Raw genomic sequence first — 17,444 nt, 5'->3', positions numbered from 1 at the left:
CTGCTATTGTGAAGTGGAAACGTCTAGGAGAAACAACGGCTCAGCGGCAACGTGGTAGGCCACACAAACTCACAGAACGGCACCACCAACTTGACTGCCCTGCACAGAGCCCTGACCTCAACCCCATCGAACACCTTTGGAACACCGACTGTGAGCCAGGGCCTAATCGCCCAAAATCAGTGCCCGACCTCACCAATGCTCTTGTGGATGGATGGAAGCAAGTCCCTGCAGCAATGTTCCAACATCTAGTGGAAAGCCTTCCCAGAGGAGTGGAGGCTGTTATAGCAGCAAAGGGGGGGACCAACTCTATATTAATGCCCATGATTTTGGAACGAGATGTTCGACGAGCAGGTGTCCACATACACTAGATTACCAAAAGTATCTCATTTATCTCAGACATTGATCTGTATTAACATGTATTAAGGTCCGATGATTGAGTCACATTACTGCTGTATTCTTAACGGGATATGATAGACAATATCTGCTGCTCTGAGTGTCTGGGGGGGGGGGGGGGGGGACGGTGTTTTGACATTAGCGCTGCTTACTGACACTGTCCTACCCACCCACCAACCCTGGCAGAGCTACATCTTAAAAGGTGCACTCAGCTATATGACATCATCAAGCAGGAAGTCACCCCGCTGTGTATGATGATGTCAGTATACCTCGAACGCTGTGAGCTGACTGGCTGTTTCATACCAAAAGAAACCTTTCCGTTTCCTGTCTTTAATGTAAACATGGTTTCACTAGGATTGTCTTATAGTATTGCTTTCAGTAAACAGCCTGTTGGAGAAAGAAAGCTCGATTGGTAGTTTTATAGAAACAAATATTTAAAATGCCAAGCGTTTCTTTATAGGAATGCATCATTTATAAATCTGCTTTTTTCTGCCCTTTAGAAGTCTATTCCTCCTTGTGTTGTCTTTCTTCTGCTTATCAGATCTTCTTTACTAGAACTATAGTCCTGTTGAAACGAGGTACAGTGAGACACACACGCACACACACACACACACACACACACACACACACACACACACACACACACACACACACACCCACACACACACACACCCCGGCTCCTCTCACCTGTCTGTCAACAGTCTAGACCACGCCACATATCATGTTTCATCATCATCCTCATCACCATAGTTACAGAACATCTTTGTGCATAGAGATTGTTGCGTTCCAAATGGCACCCTAGCCATTTGGGACACATCCAATGTCTCTTCTTGATGTTTTACAACTGTTTTGTGCTAGTCTAATAAACCTATCCAAAATGACACTCTCTTCCCTACATACCTACTCAGAAGGCTCTGGTCAAAAGTAGTGCACTATATAGGGGATAGAGTGCGAGTTCAGAAATGCCTTTTCTCCTGACCTCTGTTCTGTTATAAACACCATTCTACAAATTCACACCTTTAGTCTGTTGTTGGACTCAATTATTAGTTTAGATTCAGATTTCTCTGTCTGTTTGTCATTTTCAGTCTATCATATTTGTCTTCTCTTTGAGTCTGTTTAAAAAACAAATAAATAATAATAAAAAATAATCTACCACCTGACCTCCACAGCCACGGCGTAACCATGGAGACCAACCTGGAAGTCAGCCCTCCCTGCTTCTTCCTTTCACAGGAAGTGGTCACTGGTCACTACTCAAACTCCTCCTCTTCCTCCTCTTCTCCCTCCATTTGATTCGGCGAGGAGGCTGTTGGCGTGGCGGGGGCGGAGTCCTGGGAGAGTGTCGCCACAGTTACGATGCGAGGGGAGGAGCCTAAGCCCTGGTTAGAATTTTCCATGTCGTCGGTGGTGATGATGGCGAGAGAAGCCCCGCCCTTCTTGTTCAGGTGGGTTTTGATGTGTTTGGAGAGATGGTCGCTACGCATGAAACGCTTACTGCACTCTGGACACTCAAACCTCTTCTCTCCTGGAGGATGGGGAGAGAGATATCTGATTAAGAACAACATAGTCTCAGCTCCCGGGACTGCCGCTCAGAAGAAATATCAGCCCGCGCAGATAAGCATGAGATTGAACATCACTCAACTTTCTAGTTTTCCCCTTTAGTTAATAACACCATCAACATTTCACCCTACTGTGGGAATTGAGCAAATTAGCCACTTTCAACGCAACATACGGATAAAAACAAACTATGCAAGACTTAGTATAAAAACGAACTATGCAAGACTTAGTATAAAAACGTACTATGCAGGGGATTTTCTTATAGGCAGAACGTACCGGAGTAGGATTCTATTGCATTGACAGGCACGACTCAGGCACGTACTCGACACAGCAGTGCGCCATAACCAATCAGAGCTGCAGTATCCCTATATGCAAATATACCATTGCCATATATGGATCTGTGCCATTCACTTTGAACTTGACTGTGTTTACAGCATGAGTGGTCGCGATTAAATGCGCTTGTTTTGAAATCAAAGCTGCCTGTAGCCAAGGATGCACATTTGTTCATATCCTGTGCTAGTTAGTGAGTTAAAGTCCAATTATAGTTCATTTCTAGTCAACAATAAGGGAGGGGTTGCTTCCTACAAGAACACAAAATGTGTGCATTCCAGGTTAAGAGCATCCCTTGGGGAGTTGCAGCGATGAGACAAGATCGTAATTGGGGAGAAGAAAAGGGGGAAAATACAAATATATAGATATAAATAGATATACACCGTTTTTTTTTTTTTTGAGCAGTGTATATATGTTATGGGATGCATTTTCTCCATTGTTTGGGATGGTAGGCCACTCTGGTAGATCTACATTATGATCAAATAGCCACAGTAGCCTACTTGATCCCTGTTATTACTGTAACTTAAAGCGGGTACAGCCTCAGTGTTCAACCTCTCACCAAAAGTTGTACAGAATTTTTCACAACGTTCAAGTTTGTGCTCAGCAGACCTGACATTTGTTTAATGCCGGAAAAAATGTAGAGGGAACATTGGACACATCTGTGTGTGTACCTGTGTGTGTCCGTCTGTGTCTCTGCAGTTCGTCCGAGCGTGTGAACCTCTTGCCACAGAAGATCCAGTTACAGACGAAGGGTCTTTCTCCTGTGTGCCAGCGGAGGTGAGCTCTCAGGTGGCTGGTCTTACCTGATAGATAAAATATTAAGACACATAAGTTTTCTTCATAGACTGGTAAATCTATATTTTCTACAGTTTAGACTGATAAATCTATATTTTCTACAGTTTAGACTGGTAAATCTATATTTTCTACAGTTTAGACTGATAAATCTATATTTTCTACAGTATAGACTGATAAATCTATATTTTCTACAGTATAGACTGGTAAATCTATATTATCTACAGTTTAGACTGATAAATCTATATTTTCTACAGTATAGACTGGTAAACCTATATTTCTACAGTTTAGACTGGTAAATCTATATTTTCTACAGTATAGCCTGGTAAATCTATATTTTCTACAGTATAGACTGGTAAATCTATATTTCTACAGTATAGACTGGTAAACCTCTATTTTCTACAGTTTAGACTGGTAAATCTATATTTTCTACAGTATAGACTGGTAAATCTATATTTCTACAGTATAGCCTGGTAAACCTATATTTCTACAGTTTAGACTGGTAAATCTATATTTTCTACAGTATAGACTGGTAAACCTATATTTTCTACAGTATAGACTGGTAAATCTCTATTTTCTACAGTATAGACTGGTAAATCTCTATTTTCTACAGTTTAGACTGGTAAACCTATATTTTCTACAGTATAGACTGGTAAATCTATATTTTCTACAGTATAGCCTGGTAAACCTATATTTTCTACAGTATAGACTGGTAAACCTATATTTTCTACAGTATAGACTGGTAAATCTATATTTTCTACAGTATAGCCTGGTAAACCTATATTTTCTACCGTATAGACTGGTAAATCTCTATTTTCTACAGTATAGACTGGTAAATCTATATTTTCTACAGTATAGACTGGTAAACCTCTATTTTCTACAGTTTAGACTGGTAAACCTCTATTTTCTACAGTATAGCCTGGTAAACCTCTATTTTCTACAGTATAGCCTGGTAAACCTCTATTTTCTACAGTATAGACTGGTAAATCTATATTTTCTACAGTATAGACTGGTAAATCTATATTTTCTACAGTATAGACTGGTAAATCTATATAGTATAGACTGGTCTTACCGTAGACCTTTCCACAGTATAGACTGGTCTTACCGTAGACCTTTCCACAGTATAGACTGGTCTTACCGTAGACCTTTCCACAGTATAGACTGGTCTTACCGTAAACCTTTCCACAGTATAGACTGGTCTTACCGTAGACCTGTCCACAGTATAGACTGGTCTTACCGTAGACCTTTCCACAGTAGACTGGTCTTACCGTAAACCTTTCCACAGTATAGACTGGTCTTACCGTAGACCTGTCCACAGTATAGACTGGTCTTACCGTAGACCTTTCCACAGTATAGACTGGTCTTACCGTAGACCTTTCCACAGTATAGACAGGTCTTACCGTAGACCTTTCCACAGCCCTCCATGTGACACACATGCTGCTTCTTCTTAGATGGGTCTCCAATGGTCCTGCAACACACACACACACACACACACACACAGTCAGAGACAGAGAGTGAGAGTGTGTGTTTGAGTGTGTGTGTGGGTGCGTACACATGTACCTCCCCTCTCCGGCCCTACAGTTAGGACAGGAGCACGCCACCCTGCGAAGCCTCTTGCTGGGCGGTCCTTCCTGGTCTGATGAACTCTGTACAGAACCCATCTGGTCTGGACTAAGCGATGACCCCGCCATGTTACCCGCGGTTACCGTCACCGGGGATGGCTCGACCTTAACTCCTCCCTCCTGACCCTGCGGCTGACCTGGTGGAATGTAGAGTGGAGTGGAACACAGTAGAATGGATTGGAATACAGTAGGGTGGAATACAGTAGAGTGGAATGGAATACAGTAGGGTGGAATACAGTAGAGTGGAATGGAATGCAGTAGAGTGGAATGGAATGCAGTAGAGTGGAATACAGTAGAATGGAATGGAATACAGTAGGATGGAATGGAATGCAGTAGAGTGGAATGGAATACAGTAGAGTGGAATGCAGTAGAGTGGAATGGAATACAGTAGGGTGGAATGGAATGCAGTAGAGTGGAATGGAATACATTAGGATGGAATGGAATGCAGTAGAGTGGAATGGAATACAGTAGGATAGAATGGAATGCAGTAGAGTGGAATGGAATACAGTAGGATGGAATGGAATACAGTAGAGTGGAATGGAATACAGTAGGATGGAATGGAATGCAGTAGAGTGGAATGGAATACAGTAGGATGGAATGGAATACAGTAGAGTGGAATGGAATACAGTAGGGTGGAATGGAATGCAGTAGAGTGGAATGGAATACAGTAGGATGGAATGGAATACAGTAGGATGGAATGGAATACAGTAGAGTGGAATGGAATACAGTAGGATGGAATGGAATACAGTAGAGTGGAATGGAATACAGTAGGATGGAATGGAATACAGTAGAATGGAATACAGTAGAGTGGAATGGAATACAGTAGGATGGAATGGAATACAGTAGGATGGAATGGAATACAGTAGAATGGAATACAGTAGAGTGGAATGGAATACAGTAGAATGGAAAGGAATACAGTAGAGTGTAATGGAATACAGTAGGGTGGAATACAGTAGAGTGGAATGGAATGCAGTAGAGTGGAATGGAATACAGTAGGGTGGAATGGAATACAGTAGGGTGGAATGCAGTAGAGTGGAATGGAATACAGTAGAGTTGAATAGAATACAGTAGAGTGGAATGGAATACAGTAGAGTGGAATAGAATACAGTAGAGTGGAATAGAATGGCAAACATTTTTTATAGCTCTGCTCCCAACCCCCCCAGACCATAAAGAACAACACTCAACACACACCCTGTCTGTCTGTCTCTCTATCTGTTACTCTATCTGTTACTCTGTCTGTCTGTCTGTCTGTCTGTCTGTCTGTCTGTCTGTCTGTCTGTCTGTCTGTCTGTCTGTCTGTCTCTCTCTGTGTTTTTACCCTGTAGTCCGGTGATGGTGAGGGGTAACCCCTGCATCTGTACCCCAGTGGTGCCCAGCCCGGCGATGCTGACTGTCTGCACCCCCGACCCAGGGTTGATCTGGGCTGCGCTCAGCGTCAGGGGAGCCCCCCCCAGCTGCATGAATCCCCCCCCGCCCACAGGGGCCAGGGTCAGCTGCTGGGGCACAGACATTCCCCCGGGGAGCTGCAGGGTCTGCCACGTGATCTGACCCGAAGGAGAGAGGGTTGGGGTCCGGATCAGAACCTGGAGGAAATCAATGAATACAAATAGGATATCAATCATTCAGACATTCAATTCAAATCAATACAACAAACATTACAATCATTGACCATAGAAGAAAAATAAGCCTTCAGATTTATTTATCTCGTCCGTAATTTACTGCCCCAAAATCTCCCTCAAATCCCCAGGTACAAAGGAGTGGGAATGAAGCAACTCAAAACGATAAAGGTAGTTAAGGAAAGAGAAGAGAGAGCAGCAGGCTAGTTACCTGTTGGTTCTGGAAGGCTTGTATGGGCTGTAGGGTCCCACCTGGTCCTAACTGAAAGGTTTGAATCTGCTGGCCCTGGAACTGGTAAAAACAAACACAGAGTTTACACACTTTCTGCGGATTCACTGTGTGTGTGTGTGTGTGCGTGTGTGTGTGTGTGTATTACCTGGTTCTGTGGCTGGATCTGGGCCTGTGTGATCTGCTGTGGCTGGATCTGGATCTGCTGCAACAACTGGTTGCCCATCTGGACAATGATGATAACAATTACTTAGAATATAATTTATTATAGTATAATCCCATATCATACTTGAATAGAATAGAGTAGAATAGAGTAGAGTAGAATAGAGGTGAGTAGAATATAGTAGAGTAGAATATAATAGAGTAGAATAGAGTAAAAAAGAGTAGAGTAGAATAGAATAGAGTAGAATAGAGTAAAAAGGAGTAGAGTAGAATAGAGTAGAAAATAGTTAAATAGAGTAGAATAGAGTAGAGTAGAATAGAGTAGAAAATAGTAAAATAGAGTAGAATAGAGTAAAAAGGAGTAGAGTAGAATAGAGTATAAAAGAGTAAAATAGAGTAGAGTAGAATAGAGTAGAGTAGAATAGAGTAGAAAATAGTCAAATAGAGTAGAATAGAGTAAAAAAGAGTAGAGTAGAATAGAGTAGAATAGAGTAGAGTAGAATAGAATAGAGTAGAATAGAGTAAAAAATAGTAAAATAGAGTAGAGTAAAATAGAGTAGAATAGAGTAGAGTAGAATAGAGTAGAATAGAGTAAAAAGGAGTAGAGTAGAATAGAGTAGAGTAAAATAGAGTAGAGTAGAATAGAGTAGAATAGAGTAAAAAGGAGTAGAGTAGAATAGAGTAGAAAATAGTAAAATAGAGTAGAGTAGAATAGAGTAGAAAAGAGTAAAATAGAGTAGAATATAGTAAAAAAAAGTAGAGTAGAATAGAGTAGAAAAGAGTAAAATAGAGTAGAAAAGAGTAAAATAGAGTAGAATAGAGTAGAATAGAGTAAAAATGAGTAGAGTAGAATAGAGTAGAAAATAGTAGAGTATAATAGAGTAGAATAGAGTAGAATAGAGTAGAATAGAGTAAAAAAGACTAGAGTAGAATAGAGTAGAAAATAGTAAAATAGAGTAGAGTGGAGTAGAATAGAGTAGAATAGAGTAAAAAGGAGTAGAGTAGAATAGAGTAGAAAATAGTAAAATAGAGTAGAAAAGAGTAAAATAGAGTAGAGTAAAAAAGAGTAGAGTCGAATAGAGTAGAAAAGAGTAAAATAGAGTAGAATAGAGTAAAATAGAGTAGAGTAGAATAGAGTAGAATAGAGTAAAAAAAGAGTAGACTAGAGTAGAAAAGAGTAAAATAGAGTAGAATAGAATAGAGTAAAATAGAGTAGAGTAGAATAGAGTAGAATAGAGTAAAAAAAAGAGTAGACTAGAGTAGAAAAGAGTAAAATAGAGTAGAATAGAATAGAGTAGAATAGAGTAAAAAAGAGTAGAGCAGAATAGAATAGAGTAGAGTAGAATAGAGTAGAGTAGAAAATAGTAAAATAGAGTAGAATAGAAGTTTAAAGGTCAAATAAGAGGAGTAGAACCCACCTGTCCCACGATGACCTGCTGGATGGTCCCTGGAGGATCTGATTGGCTCTGCAGTCCGTTGGCCTGACTCTGGACCTGTCAATCAAGCAACCAACCAAACAACCAATCAATACATTAATTAATCAATCAATCAACCAATCAATACATTCATTAATCAACCAAACAATCAATCAATAAATCCCTTTACATCACAGATGTTTAGTCACACAAACACACACATACCATCTGAGAGTCCTGGTCGCTGGGTTGGTTCTGTGTGTCTCTCGCCGTACCTCCGTCCGACCCGGCTACAGAACTCAGCTGTGTTCCGTCTGTCGACGCTCCATCCCCCCCGGCAACAGTTGTTATGGTACCACAAGATGACCCGGTAACAGTAACTGCCCCGGACACCGCCGCTGCAGTTGTCGTCACAAGTTGGTTGCCGTTAGCTACGGTAAAGCTGCCATCGGCTGATTGGACAAGCTGCACGGCTCCGCTCCCCGCTAAATTATTCATGACCGGCAGGGCGAGGGTCATACCGCCGATGTTTATGGGTACTGTAGTCATGACCTGGGTCTGGGAGCCCTGTAAGGTCTGCATCTGCAACGGGAAGGACTGGGCGGAACGAAGCTGCAACGTCTGATTGGCTGAACTAGTGATGGCTTGCTGATTGGCTGGCTGTAGGATTGCCTGGGTCTGGGATTGGTTCTGGGTCTGGATCAGCTGGACCTGCTCTGGTAGACCCCCCTGGGCCGGACTGAATAGAATAGAATAACTGTGTCTGTTTCCATCTAAAAATGTTATTTTTTATGGCCCAAAGCGCCTGTCTAACCTCTAGACCACCTCTCTAATCTCTAGACCACCTGTCTACCACCTCTCTAACCTCTAGACCACCTGTCTACCACCTCTCTAAACTCTAGACCACCTGTCTACCACCTCTCTAACCTCTAGACCACCTCTCTAACCTCTAGACCACCTGTCTACCACCTCTCTAACCTCTAGACCACCTGTCTAACCTCTAGACCGCCTGTCTACCACCTCTCTAACCTCTAGACCGCCTCTCTAACCTCTAGACTGCCTCTCTAACCTCTAGACCACCTGTCTAACCTCTAGACCACCTGTCTAACATCTAGACCACCTCTCTAAACTCTAGACCACCTGTCTACCACCTCTCTAACCTCTAGACCACCTGTCTACCACCTCTCTAACCTCTAGACCACCTGTCTACCACCTCTCTAATCTCTAGACCACCTGTCTAACCTCTAGACCACCTGTCTACCACCTCTCTAACCTCTAGACCATCTGTCTACCACCTCTCTAACCTCTAGACCACCTGTCTACCACCTCTCTAACCTCTAGACCACCTGTCTACCACCTCTCTAACCTCTAGACCATCTGTCTACCACCTCTCTAACCTCTAGACCATCTGTCTACCACCTCTCTAACCTCTAGACCACCTGTCTACCACCTCTCTAAACTCTAGACCACCTGTCTACCACCTCTCTAACCTCTAGACCACCTCTCTAACCTCTAGACCACCTGTCTACCACCTCTCTAACCTCTAGACCACCTGTCTAACCTCTAGACCGCCTGTCTACCACCTCTCTAACCTCTAGACCGCCTCTCTAACCTCTAGACTGCCTCTCTAACCTCTAGACCACCTGTCTAACCTCTAGACCACCTGTCTAACATCTAGACCACCTCTCTAAACTCTAGACCACCTGTCTACCACCTCTCTAACCTCTAGACCACCTGTCTACCACCTCTCTAACCTCTAGACCACCTGTCTACCACCTCTCTAATCTCTAGACCACCTGTCTAACCTCTAGACCACCTGTCTACCACCTCTCTAACCTCTAGACCATCTGTCTACCACCTCTCTAACCTCTAGACCACCTGTCTACCACCTCTCTAACCTCTAGACCACCTGTCTACCACCTCTCTAACCTCTAGACCATCTGTCTACCACCTCTCTAACCTCTAGACCATCTGTCTACCACCTCTCTAACCTCTAGACCACCTGTCTACCACCTCTCTAACCTCTAGACCAGGGCTTTTCAAACTTCTCCTCGGGGACCCCCAGCCATTCCATGTATTTGAACTATTCCATAGCTAGCTCACCTGATTCAACTGGTCAACTAATCATCAAGCCCTTGACTAGGTGAATCAGGTGAGTTGACCAGGTGAATCAGGTGAGTTGACCAGGTGAATCAGGTGAGTTGACCAGGTGAATCAGGTGAGTTGACAAGGTGAATCAGGTGAGTTGACAAGGTGAATCGGTTGAGTTAGTTCAGGGCTACAACATACATGTGAAACATCTAGGGGTCCCTGAGGAGTGTTTTGAGAACCACTGCACTAGACCAGCTGCCACCCACCTGATGTGAATCAGCTGGACCTGCTCTGGTAGACCCCCCTGGGCCGGACTGAATAGAATAGAATAACTTTATCTGTTCCATCTAAAAATGTTTTTTTTTTTTATGGCCCAAAGTGCCTGTCTTACCTCTAGACCACCTGTCTACCACCTGTCTAACCTCTAGACCACCTGTCTACCACCTCTCTAACCTCTAGACCACCTCTCTAACCTCTAAACCACCTCTCTAACCTCTAGAACACCTGTCTACCACCTCTCTAACCTCTAGACCGTCTGTCTACCACCTCTCTAACCTCTAGACCACCTGTCTACCACCTCTCTAACCTCTAGACCACCTGTCTACCACCTCTCTAACCTCTAGACCATCTGTCTACCACCTCTCTAACCTCTAGACCATCTGTCTACCACCTCTCTAACCTCTAGACCACCTGTCTACCACCTCTCTAACCTCTAGACCAGGGCTTTTCAAACTTCTCCTCGGGGACCCCCAGCCATTCCATGTATTTGAACTATTCCACAGCTAGCTCACCTGATTCAACTGGTCAACTAATCATCAAGCCCTTGACTAGGTGAATCAGGTGAGTTGACCAGGTGAATCAGGTGAGTTGACAAGGTGAATCAGGTGAGTTGACAAGGTGAATCGGTTGAGTTAGTTCAGGGCTACAACATACATGTGAAACATCTAGGGGTCCCTGAGGAGTGTTTTGAGAACCACTGCACTAGACCAGCTGCCACCCACCTGATGTGAATCAGCTGGACCTGCTCTGGTAGACCCCCCTGGGCCGGACTGAATAGAATAGAATAACTTTATCTGTTTCCATCTAAAAATGTTTTTTTTTTTTATGGCCCAAAGTGCCTGTCTTACCTCTAGACCACCTGTCTACCACCTGTCTAACCTCTAGACCACCTGTCTACCACCTCTCTAACCTCTAGACCGCCTCTCTAACCTCTAGACCACCTCTCTAACCTATAAACCACCTCTCTAACCTCTAGACCACCTGTCTACCACCTCTCTAACCTCTAGACCGCCTGTCTACCACCTCTCTAACCTCTAGACCGCCTGTCTACCACCTCTCTAACCTCTAGACCACCTGTCTACCACCTCTCTAACCTCTAGACCGCCTGTCTACCACCTCTCTAACCTCTAGACCATCTGTCTACCACCTCTCTAACCTCTAGACCACCTGTCTAACCTCTAGACCACCTGTCTACCACCTGTCTAATCTCTAGACCACCTGTCTACCACCTCTCTAACCTCTAGACCATCTGTCTACCACCTCGCTAACCTCTAGACGATCTGTCTACCAACTCTCTAACCTCTAGACCGCCTGTCTACCACCTCTCTAACCTCTAGACCGTCTGTCTACCACCTCTCTAACCTCTAAACCACCTCTCTAACCTCTAGACCATCTGTCTACCACCTCTCTAACCTCTAGACCACCTGTCTACCACCTCTCTAACCTCTAGACCACCTGTCTACCACCTCTCTAACCTCTAGACCGTCTGTCTACCACCTCTCTAACCTCTAGACCACCTGTCTACCACCTCTCTAACCTCTAGACCAGGGCTTTTCAAACTTCTCCTCGGGGACCCCCAGCCATTCCATGTATTTGAACTATTCCACAGCTAGCTCACCTGATTCAACTGGTCAACTAATCATCAAGCCCTTGACTAGGTGAATCAGGTGAGTTGACCAGGTGAATCAGGTGAGTTGACAAGGTGAATCAGGTGAGTTGACAAGGTGAATCGGGTTGAGTTGACCAGGTGAATCAGGTGAGTTGACAAGGTGAATCAGGTAAGTTGACAAGGTGAATCGGTTGAGTTAGTTCAGGGCTACAACATACATGTGAAACATCTGGGGGTCCCTGAGGAGTGTTTTGAGAACCACTGCACTAGACCAGCTGCCACCCACCTGATGTGAATGTGCTGCCCGCCCAGGGATGCGGTCTGGGGGCTGATGTGGATCTGTTGGCCCCCCAGGGATGCAGTCTGGGGGCTGATGTGGATCTGTTGGCCGTCGGCCGTCTGCAGGTGGGGGATCACCTGGTATTGGACCCCACCCCCCGACGACGGCATGTTTTGCACCTGGACAGGGACCAAAACATTAACATGACATAAAAACAGTGGCATTAGGTGGCCATGTTCTGAACTCTAACGGAGATATAGTACAACACATAGTAATCCACCACACATGTCTAAGAAAAATATTATTTACTATAAGTTATAGGACCAGAATTCCCAGTCAGACAACATTCCCTTCTATACACTCACACACGCGCACATGTTATACTGTTACGCACACACCTGGATGATCTGGAACTGCTGCTGCTGCACCTGCTGATTGGCTGCTACGGTGTTAGTCCCGCCCACAGCCTTCATCTTACGGCCTGCCGGAGCACTGTCATTGGCTGAAGTGGTGGCCAGCGTCACGGCGACGGGATGATTGGCAGTGTCCTTGGCCATTTGGGGAGCTGTAGTGATGATCTGCCAGCCGTTTCCAGTGAACTGGGCAGGAACCAGTTCCAACTGTTGTTGAACCAAAGTCTGATTACCCGCTGCGTCTACAACTATATGACCCTGGAACTGTCCACCCTGCACCTGCAAATAAACACACATAAACAATAAATAAAAGAATGAGAAAACATCATTGAACAAACGTACTGAAGTAGGAACTTAAGTCTGATTCCCAGGTCTAGATGTATCTGGCCACCCTGCAGCCAGAAGCCCCTTCAACACAGTGACACTTTACTGAACGTCTGCAGGTATAATGCCTTGGAACTTGTGAGCATGTAAGAGCCTTTATAGGTTACTATTATTACAGAACTTACATTGCCAAACAACAAGTACAACAAGTACAGTTATAGGAGAAACCAAACATCTACAGAGCTTTTAGAACGTATTCACGCCCCTTTGACCTTTTCCATATTTTGTTGTGTTACAGACGGAATTAAAAATGGATTCCATTCAGATTTTTGTCACAATACCGCATAATGTCAAAGTGGAATTGTTTTTCAAAATGTTTACAAATTCATAAAAAATCTTAAATGTCTTGAGTCAATAAGTATTCAACCTCTTTGTTATGGCGAGACTAAATAACTTCAGTAGTACAAATTTGCTTAATAGGTCACATTAGTTGCATGGTATCAGTCTGTGTGCAATAATAGTGTTTAACATGATTTTTGAATGACTACCTTATCTCTGTACCCCACACATACAGTTATCTGTAAGGTCCCTCAGTCAAGCAGTGAATTTCAAACACAGATTAGACCACAAAGACCAGGGAGGTTTTCCAATGTTTCACAAAGAAGGGCACCTATTGCTAGATGGGTATACATTTATAAAGTAGACATTGAATATCTCTTTGAGCCTAGTGAAGTTATTAATTAAGCTCTGGATGGCGTATCAATACACCCAGTCACTACAAAGATACAGGCGTCCTTCCTAACTCAGTTCATGGAGAGGAAGGAAACTGCTCAGGGATTTCACCATGAGGCCAAATGTGACTTTAAAACAGTTACACAGTTTAATGGCTGTGGTAGAACACTGAGGATGGATCAACAACATCGTAGTTACTCCACAACACTAACCTAATTGACAGAGTGAAGAAGGAAACCTGTACAGAGCACAAATATTTCAAAACATGCATCCTGTTTGCAACATTGCACTAAAGTAATACTGCAAAAAATGCGGCAAAGCAATGAACTTTTTGTCATGAATACAAAGTGTTATGTTCGGGACAAATCCAACACACACATTACTGAGTACCACTCTTCATATTTTCAAGCATACTGGTGGCTGCATCATGTTATGGGTATGCTTATAATCGTTAAGGACAGGGGAGTTTTTCAGGATAAAGAAATGAATGTAATGGAGCTAAGCACAGGACAAATCCTAGAGGAAAACCTGGTTCAGTCTGCTTCCCAACAGACACTGGGAGATTAATTAACTTTTCAGCAGGACAATAACATAAAACACAAGGCCAAATCTACACTTGCTTACCAAGAAAACAGTGAATGTTCCTAAGTGACCGAGTTACAGTTTTGACTTACATCTGCTGATAATATATGGCAAGACGTGAAAATGGTTGTCTAGCAATGATCAACACCGCATTTGACAGAGCCTGAATAATGTTTTGAAGAATAATGGGCAAATATTGCACACTCCAGGTGTGCAAAGCTCTTAGAGACTAACCTAGAAAGACTTGCAGCTGTAATTGCTGCCAAAGGTGATTCTAACATGTATTGACTCAGGAGTGTAAATGAGATATTTCTGTATTTCATTTTCTATACATTTGCAAACATTTCTAAAAACATGTTTTCACTTTGTCATTATGGGGTATTGTGTGTAGATTGGGTGAGAAAACAAATCTATTAAATGCATTTTGAAGTGAGGCTGTAACACAACAAAATGTGGAATAAATCAAGGGGAATGAATACTCTCTGAAGGCCCTGTACATATACAATACAAATATTATTATCATGCATTTAACCACCTGTCCCTCCACTCCTCCCTGAACTCCTATCTTACTGCAGGTCGCAGCCAGCAGGGCTAGGGGAGACGTCTGGGAATCCTAGGGAGAACACACACACACACACACACACACACACACACACACACACACACACACACACACACACACACACACACACACACACACACACACACACACACACAGATAAGGAGGAATTCAAAAATAGAACGCACATTCATACACAGAGAACATACAAACAAAGATTGACAGAGAGAGAGAGATCAACATCCAGAAAATAGCTGTAAAAATCTACAAAGACCTACAAGGAAGAGATTTCCAAACCTTCCATAACAAAGCCATCACCTACAGAGAGATGAACCTGGAGAAGAGTCCCCTAAGCAAGCTGGTCCTGGGGCTCTGTTCACAAGCACAAACAGAGCCCACAGAGCCCCAGGACAGCAACACAATTAGACCCAACCAAATCATGAGAAAACAAAAAGAGAATACTTGACACATTGCAAAGAATTAACCAAAGAAACTGAGCAAACTTGAATGCTTTCTGGCCCTAAACAGAGAGTACACAATGGCAGAATACCTGACCACTGTGACTGACCCAAACCTAAGGAAAGTTTTGACTATGTACAGACTCAGAGAGCATAGCCTTGCTATTGAGAAAGGTAGACCTGGCTCTCAAGAGAAGACAGGCTATGTGCCACACTGCCCACAAAATGAGATGGAAACTGAGCTGCACTTCCCAACCTCCTGCCAAATGTATGACCATATTAGAGACACATATTTCCCTCAGATTACAAAGACCCACAAAGAATTCAAAAAACAATCCAATTTTGATAAACTCCCATATCTACTAGGTGAAATACCACAGCAGCAACATTTGTGACCTGTTTCCACAAGAAAAGGGCAACCAGTGAAGAACAAACACTTGTTTATTATCTATTTCACTTGCTTTGGCAATGTAAACATACGTTTCCCATGCCAATAAAGCCATTAAATTGAACTGAGAGAGACAGAGAGAGAGAAGTGAAAGAGAGACAGTAGAGAGCAATAGAAGTGGGTAGTATTACAGGAAGTGAGTGTGGGTGTGAGAGACACATTTCTCTGTTCTCTCAGAGCAGCGGAAGAGAAGCCTCCCTCTCTCTCCGCCCTCTCACTCTCACTCAGAGAAAAGGAACTAGGTCGTGGGCAAATATTTAATGTCACACACATGCACAGCACACTTAGAAATCTGTCTGTTGAGATAGCTAGTGTTTTTTTTTTTTTTACAGAAGCAACAGAAGTCTACATCAACACTAGAGTCAAACCCTGTCAGAACACATGCTATGGAAATGCTCTGAAAAATATAAAATACATATTCACTCTTATACAGTAATATGCATATCTCATAGACATTGAGGCAAAGACACAAGTCCATTATTGGTGTTGAAAGACATTGTGCAATCCTCTGAACTTGGCCTCTATACAGAACCCGGAAGTGATTTGTACGTGTCTGGGGGCGGGGTCCAGTCTACCTGTGATCCAGAACGTTTGCCTTTCTTGCCTGGTTTCCCTTCTTCTGATCCCGACACTTCAGTCTTCTGATCTGAGAACCATCAAATCAGACAATACTTGATCAACAATCAAAAGACTATCACTCTAGGACTGAGTGATTAGCGATCACCTTTATCAATAACACTGTGAGTGAAGGGATATACGATGCCGTTATTTCCCTGCACGTGGTTTTATAACAGTGTAGTTGCATCATATGGTTCAACTCCTGGCCCTGAAGGCATATGCAGTGATCGGAACCTTATTAGAGACTGTATTACAATGAAACAGATCAGTTATGGAAACATGTAGGCTCTTGTCTCTTATTTAGGATAACGCTATTTCCTCAAAGGGTTATTCTGGATATCAGGCAGGTTACGTGCGCAGAAAGAGTGGGAGAGAGGGTGGAGACGGACAAGAGAGGGGGAGGGTACCTACCACTCATAACGCATTCATAAACCGGAGAGGAGAGGCTACGGGAGAAAGGCCGGCTGAAGCACCGGGGAAGGACGGCCTATTTTCTCCGCGAATGGCTCGCGCTGGGCCTGTGGCGTCGCTCCGGTTAGCACCGAAACCACCCACCGCCAGGAAGGGCGGTACCAAGCTCGAGCAACAATCAAACCTCCCTTTATAACAGGGAAGAGTCCGTTGTCCGCGCCCGACGCCCCTCAAAACCAACCGAAAACACACTTTAACGACCGTCGCGCGTAAATTATATTAACGGGAAAAAATCAAGTGTTTGCATAAATGTATCCTGATCGAAGTTGGTAGTGTGTGTGTTCGCGGTAGGCCCACCCACTTTCATTTACCCAACACCCCTCTCTCGCCTCTCTTTCTGCCGCTGCTGTTTCTGTCGCTAGGTAGCCTAGAACAAGCCTTTCCAACGATCTTCATGCAAAAACACCCCTTATAAATAGCACTATTTTATGTCCATTCTTTATAGTTGCACTGTATAATTGCATCTG

General features: G+C 43.5%; 1 protein-coding gene across 1 annotated transcript; it reads right to left on the bottom strand.

Moving 5' to 3' along the window:
- Positions 1–276: 276 nt before the first annotated feature.
- On the bottom strand, positions 277–17,444 carry LOC120041049 (transcription factor Sp4-like). The gene is made up of 14 exons (XM_038986016.1): positions 16,918–17,444; positions 16,464–16,534; positions 14,959–15,036; positions 12,771–13,064; positions 12,379–12,551; positions 8,339–8,852; positions 8,117–8,191; positions 6,685–6,762; positions 6,519–6,599; positions 6,010–6,274; positions 4,630–4,828; positions 4,470–4,537; positions 2,949–3,080; positions 277–1,915 (listed from the first exon to the last, which is right to left on the bottom strand). The coding sequence occupies exons 1-14, from the start codon at positions 16,922–16,924 to the stop codon at positions 1,641–1,643; spliced, it is 2,310 nt and encodes a 769-aa protein (XP_038841944.1). The 5' UTR covers positions 16,925–17,444; the 3' UTR covers positions 277–1,640.

The sequence above is a fragment of the Salvelinus namaycush genome, unplaced genomic scaffold (genome assembly GCF_016432855.1).
Source record: "Salvelinus namaycush isolate Seneca unplaced genomic scaffold, SaNama_1.0 Scaffold40, whole genome shotgun sequence".
Classification (NCBI taxonomy): domain Eukaryota; kingdom Metazoa; phylum Chordata; class Actinopteri; order Salmoniformes; family Salmonidae; genus Salvelinus; species Salvelinus namaycush.
This window is presented reverse-complemented; position numbering and strand designations above follow the sequence as displayed.